The sequence below is a fragment of the Atta cephalotes genome (assembly GCF_000143395.1).
Source record: "Atta cephalotes unplaced genomic scaffold scaffold00092, whole genome shotgun sequence".
NCBI classification, from domain to species: Eukaryota; Metazoa; Arthropoda; class Insecta; order Hymenoptera; family Formicidae; genus Atta; species Atta cephalotes.
In genome coordinates, this window is record NW_012130156.1 from 521,874 (window position 1) to 528,828 (window position 6,955).

Below are 6,955 nucleotides of genomic sequence, written 5' to 3' on the forward strand. Positions count from 1 at the left end.
GTTTACATATTGTTATATACACTATGTGATAATAACTTTAAATGTTCAAACGAAATATTTTTCTATTATAGAAAGATGTGTCTGTAACTATAAAAAGACGCATACGATCGCTAATCGCTTATATGACATTCAACGAGGTAAATCACACAGATGTATAATCGAATATATAATATAGGCATACGTACATAATTATTCCGTTAACGTTTTTCCAGATGTGACTAAATATATAGAAAATATTACTTCTGCCGATTTATTAAATTTTGCTAGACAAGTAGCTACAGGAATGGTAAGTCGTGTAAATATATTAATAATTATTATATTGAGTTTGTATTTTAAAATAATACGATCATTTTCTTAATTCTATTCTATTGTTTCATTATACAAATCAGAATACGATGGATGTTATGTTCAGGAATTTTTATCTTCTAATCGGATAGTACATCGTGACTTGGCTGCTCGTAATGTATTAGTGCGATCAGATAGAGTGGTGAAAATTTCGGATTTTGGTCTCAGCCGGGATATCTATCAAGAGAATGTTTATCGAAAGAAAGGAAATGGTAAATTGCCTTTAAAATGGATGGCACTCGAGGCTTTAACGCATCAAATATATACTACTTACAGTGACGTGTATGCATTATATTTTAAATTATATAAGTACATTACGCCATCTATTTGATTTGTTGACAATGAAATTTTGGATTATAGATGGGCTTTTGGTATTTTATTGTGGGAAATTGTTACTTTAGGAGCTACACCTTATCCTGATACTCCCACAAATAAAATTTTACAATTCCTCAAATCCGGATATCGAATGGAGAGACCACCAAATTGTAGTCGAGAACTGTATGTATATTTTAACGCGGCATTCCTTTAACAGATTTCTAATTTTCATGAATATACATATAAACAACTGGCGCCAAGTTAAATTCTGCTAATTTCCCTAATTTCTCATAAATTTCAGTTTTATACCTACTCTCTCTTTCTTAAAAAAAACTTTTTTTCAGATATAGCATAATGTATTCATGTTGGAATATAAGACCACAAAGTAGACCTACTTTTACTGAATTAAAACAAAATTTGGATAAATTGCTTAGCAATTATTCAGAAAATAAATATTTGAGTTTGTGCGATGTTCTGTATGAATCAGCTGACGAACGTAATGAGCCAAAGTAGATTAATGCATGTTAAAATGTATAGCACAACTGTATTAACTATAGCTCATTAAATTGAATTTTAACATGACAATTTTAACAATTTTTACTCTATGACCAAAATCATTTATTTCCTAATTATTATACATACAATAATTTAATTGTGTGATGTATAATATAGTCAACCACTCAAATTTAAGATGAATTGCGTCGTCCAAGTGTTATAGCATAAAATGCGTAGAACATAATATAGCTACTTATATATATGTTTGGATCGGTAGGCATGCAGCATAAAATTGCTACATTGAGTTATATAACGCTTTTAATTAATTTAAACAGTCTTCTGCTAGGAACATATGCAGCTGTCATTTTGCCTTAATTTATTATCTTCCACACAATCATTTCAACAAATTAAAGTTACATAAACAATGTATTATAAAAAGTATCCCATTTATTGCTTTTACTTACGTATATTGAGATATTATTTCTGGAAACTGTGCAACATAATTATATTTTTTTTCAAATTCCTGAGTTTTTGTACAATTAGATTTAAGAGGTAAAATATTCATTATGTTTGTCGTAAGTTCTACAGGCCTAAGTGAACCAAAAAAATCTGTTACTGGTACTTTATCTGGATCCCTTCTAAACAAATCTCTTCTTACACCCACTGTTGATAGACAATAATCTCTCGGACATACTTTCAACTAGAAAATATTAATCTCAATTAATCGATATGATAAGAGAAGAACTTATATTTAGCATTACAATAAGATACTTACAAATTCACCTAATGTTTTACTGCTAGATGGTTCTACTTTTTCCAAAAAATTTAATGCATAATAAGTGTATCGATCTATAATGTAAACACCAATGGCTGGATCTACATGATGCTACAAATATGACATATTAGAATAGATTGATAGCTGTAGTACACTTAAAAAATGTTTTTTTACTTACAGAAAGTGAATCTTCTCCCACTAAACTAGAAGCAACTGCTAATATGTTTGGAGAATAAAATTTCTCGTACATGGAACTCGCTTGACAAGTGTCAACTACAAATAAAATTTCGTGGTATCTCCGTTTTTGCCACATTTGTTCTAATGCATCACCTAATTCTTGACTAGTGATTTCTTCAGAATCTTGAAATTTTAAAAATCCATTACCACCATGGCCAGTTAAATAAATTAAAATGTTTGAACCTTCGTCTGTTAATAACTTTTTCGATCTTGGGGTTCCCTGAGCTAAGCGTCCAGTCAATAGCCTTACAAAATTTTCTACAGTTACTTCATAACCTCTATAGTCGACTTCTACATCATCGCCATAAACGTTAATATGTTGTTTAATGTTGTTAAAAACAGTCGCTGGTCTAGGATTCCTAGGATTGCACGCCATATCGTCGGCTATCATCAGAATGATTTGAGAATCTGGTATTCCTAAACGTTTGACACTTCGGTAAATAGATAAAACATTAGCAACATGTCGATAGTTGAACCAGAAACGCGATGTATCGACCAAAACAGCCCAATTATTGGAGTGTTCAGTTTTCACAAAGTTATCCGCTACCTATAATAATAAATAAAAGGCTAATGTAATAAATGATGAGAATTAGACTTTAAAAGAGTAAATCGAAGAATGAAATGCAGAAGACGCGTACCTCCCACATATGACACGACATTAAAAAAGAAATCAATATCGTTGTACAATATGCCAAATTCATTTTCATCTTCAATATAGTTACAAATTTTTGTATATAGGAATGTAGGGTTAGGTTAATTACACATTAACTAAAGTGATAACCGTAAACCAGAATGCACTCGCACCAGAACGCATCGCCTAGGCACTCGAATCTTTCTGGTATCTTGGAACATTAATTTGATTTTACGATAATTATTCTTCAATTTATCCCACGCACTTCAAAAATCAATAAATTTAAGCTTTGATGCGTTTCTGCATGAAACGAAAGAATCTGGTAGAAATAAATATCGCTCTGCTCCGCGGACCGAGATATTAATCTATTTAAAGTTAACGAGTATTCAGATTAAGAAATCAGTCACAGGTCACAGCCGTGATGTAAGAAGCTGCACACAATGAAAGGAACAGAGAACAGAGAATAAGAATTTCAACCTATCAGAAATCTTATATTATGTATGAGTACACAGTTTCTGATAGGTTGAAATTCTTGTTTTCTGTTCCTTTCATTGTACCCAGCCCCTAAGAACACAAAAATTTATTGCACGTCGCATGCTCCAAATTAATCCAGAGAGCACTTGGATCACAAGTAGTGCCTTTACATGGCAACGTCAGCGTCGAGCGCATGCGCAGTGATATGTTTAATAATTTTATTGTAATTGAATTTAATGTACGAGATATACTAATAATAGAATCTTGTAGTTTACACTGTTTAATATTAGGTGTAGTAAAAAGAAATCCATTATTTTTCCATTCAATTTCATGCAAAAATAATGGATTTCTTTTTACTACACCTAATATAAATAAATATAAATAATATAAATAAATATAAATATATAAATTAAGCATTATATGTTATGATAGCAATGTATATCAAAACATGTATATCAAACCTTTCATAATTTATCATTTTGCATCAAGAAGCTGCAAAAGATTATTACGCAGAAGTCTGGAGATTCAAACTTCTGCACAGTAATCAGCAATAATTTTCTGCGCAGATGCTCGACGCTCGACGCTCGACGTTTACATGTAATGATACCTTTAGATATATGTACAATCACTCGCATTAATATTCGAACATCATAATACTTTTTGAAAATTATTACCTTCTAAACATAATTTTTGTTGGAATAAGAAATTTACGTTTTTGTTTTAAATTGAAAAATTCATTATAGTTATTAGAAATATAAATTTTATTTCTATAAATTACATTTATATGATACAGTTTAGAATATATTAAACTGTAGACAGAATTTTGCTTAATTCTGTAAAAATATTCGGACACTTAACAAGATATAATAATATAAATATATATAAATGAAATGATAATAATTTTAATATTTTGTTGGATAATCTTTTTGTTTAATAATATGCAAACGTTTGGGTATGTATGTTAGAAATAATTTTTATTAAATAATCTGGCGTAATGCGCGTCCATTCTTCTTTTAATTGTAATTTTTAGTTCTCCTTTGATCTTGTAGGCATAATCTGAATGTTACGATTTAGTAAATTCCATAAATTTTCTGTGGGATTTAAATCTGGTGATTGTGATGGAGGATGTAATACTTTTGGACAATTGTATAATAAATATTCTTGTACTATTTGCGATTTATGTTTTGGGTCATTATCTTGATAAAATTTGAAATTATCTCGTACATTCACATTAGTACTTTTTATTAAATTATCTTTTCGAATATTTAAATATTTATTTTTATTCAAAATTCCGTCAATGAAAACTAATTCATTCCTTTAGTTGAAATACAACTCCAAACCACCATTAAACTTCTACCGCTGTGTCACAGTTGGTTTCAAATTTTTCAGTTTGAATTCTTCGTTTGCTTTTCATCATATCATTTTCCGTCCATCAGATCTAAAAATATTAAATTTGCTCTCATTAGCGAATATTACATCATATTTGTTCTTTAGAAATAAATTCCTTGACGAAAATTAATCTTTTCTTCGGATTCGCTTCATTTATGAATGGTTTTTTACGAGCAATTCTATCGTTGTAATCACTTTCTTTTAATGCTCGACGAACTGTATCAGAATGTACCTTCTTGCTAGTCTCTTCGTATAATTCTGAGGTCAATTTTGTAGCACTTAATCCAGGATTTACTTTCCTAATAATTTTACGTTTATCCCGTGAGTCAAGTAATTTCAGACATCCTCCTTTCTGAGGTATTGATTTAATGCGAACATATCTTTTTACAATATCTGCTATCGTACTCTTATTCAAATTTATTAATTTACCGATTTCTCAATATGATTTATCTTTTTTATAATGAAAAATAACAAATTGGCGTTTATCAAATGAATTTTTTGCCTTTACGCCTTTATCACTTTCATTATTAACTTGTGTGATCTTGGAGAAATTAACTCAATTCAATATGAAATAAGTCATATATTTTGTATTAACTTACTTCACGTAAACAAGTAAGGAATAAGCTAATTTGATTTCTGAGAGTTAGTAAATATAAAATATATTGAGTGTCTAATATTTTTGCGATTCTAAAATTAGAATTAAAGAATTAACTTATTTAACATTGAAAATTACATTAGTTAAATAAAGAAAATTAATGTTTTTTTTACATCTATAATAAGCACTTCCAATGAAAAAACCATAAATTTCTTAATCCTATAAAAACTATATTTCAAAAATAATAGTTTTTCTATTATTATAATGTCCGAATATTAATGCGAGTTATTGTATGTACTATTGCACATAATGACGATAGCAATATTGGAAATAACCACTCAAATTTTGGCCTTTATGCACTTTCCTGCGAATAATAGCACTAGCATATTGAAATATCAAATTCAATCAAATATCAAATATCAAAGTCAATCAAATTTTGGCTACAATTCATTCTCTTACTGCGTATCTTCGGGAATGATACACCTTTGCCCGTATTCATAATCAAATTTTGTACTTAAGGCTTCCTTAAATTTATTTTTAGATGCTCAGCTAATGAAATAATTCGTAGAGCATCTGAAGATAAATTTAAGAAATCCTTAAATATAAAGCCTGATTATGACTAGTACTCATAGTCGGTTCTTATTTCAAGTTAAGTAATATCTTAAGACACTAATGCGGCTGTCTGATTGGTTCACGACATGTCAAAATTGAACTTAAGGTCGAGTTCATCAAGCCAATCAGAACTTGCGGAAAGACAGAAACAGACAAGCGAAATGTACCGCCTACTACTACTGCGAGTTTCGATTGGCTTCCGCTTTCCGCTTTTCGCTTTTCCGTCAAGGTGTGAATCCGGCCTAAGATAGCTTGAATACAAGAACGACTATGAATACTGGCCTATAAATGCGGTCACTTTGTCTTCTTACATCATGCCTCAGTCTAATCTAAAGACATTGGCTATGTTGGAAGGTTTAATTTGCAACTGTTGGAAGTTTTTTTTCGTGCTGATTGGATTATATTTTTAGATCTAGAAGAATGGTCCTATCACACAGGAGACAATCATAAAACGATTGCAAAATCGTGTTCTGCTGAATGCAGCCATAAAGAATGGACTACTCAATCATATCTAATGTGAATTCGATTGGAAGAACTAGTGCGCACTGATGCATATTAAAGCCGTTGTATAATTTAATTTGAATATAAAAGTGAAATGCAAATATTTCGAATTATAACATACATATTTGACCTAATAATACAATAAAATGTATTTCATGATTTAATCAGTTTCTATGTGTATATATAAACATATCTTATTTTGTGTATGCTTTAATGTGCACCAGTGCGCATTGAGAGCGTCCAATTCGCTATAAGTAATATTTATACATATGCATGCATGAAAAATTTTTTATCGGATATAAATTTTTATATAGTATTTGATAGAGTTTTTTCTTCAATAGATATCAATATATGTCATTGTATCTTAATAATCTTCAATTTTTTATATAAGGAATTGTTTATTATATGTAAAAGAATATACATATAGAACACTTATTAAATAGAATTTATTATTATCGACACAAATTGGCCATTTATTTTTATTATGCAACAAAAAATTACACATACAAAAATATATATATATATATATATATATATATATACAATAAAACTAGTACTTTACTAATTCTTACAAATGAGATAATAA

The 6,955-nt window shown here is 29.4% G+C and overlaps 2 protein-coding genes across 2 annotated transcripts in view; one reads left to right on the forward strand and one right to left on the reverse strand.

Annotated features, from left to right (window-relative positions):
• Positions 1 to 1,173, forward strand: part of LOC105624887 (fibroblast growth factor receptor 3) — a 10,819-nt gene extending 9,646 nt beyond the window's left edge. The window contains exons 12-16 of the mRNA XM_012206238.1: positions 76 to 137; positions 213 to 286; positions 413 to 627; positions 706 to 843; positions 1,005 to 1,173. Coding sequence (XP_012061628.1) covers positions 76 to 137; positions 213 to 286; positions 413 to 627; positions 706 to 843; positions 1,005 to 1,173 — 658 coding nt within the window. The remainder of the gene's footprint in view (positions 1 to 75; positions 138 to 212; positions 287 to 412; positions 628 to 705; positions 844 to 1,004) is intronic.
• A 406-nt stretch (positions 1,174 to 1,579) lies between these two features.
• Positions 1,580 to 2,874, reverse strand: LOC105624876 (putative GPI-anchor transamidase). Its single transcript, XM_012206227.1, has 4 exons — positions 2,806 to 2,874; positions 2,109 to 2,714; positions 1,931 to 2,041; positions 1,580 to 1,855 (listed from the first exon to the last, which is right to left on the reverse strand). Exons 1-4 carry the CDS (start codon positions 2,872 to 2,874, stop codon positions 1,616 to 1,618), a joined length of 1,026 nt encoding a protein of 341 aa, XP_012061617.1. The 3' UTR covers positions 1,580 to 1,615.
• Between the last annotated feature and the right edge of the window lie 4,081 nt (positions 2,875 to 6,955).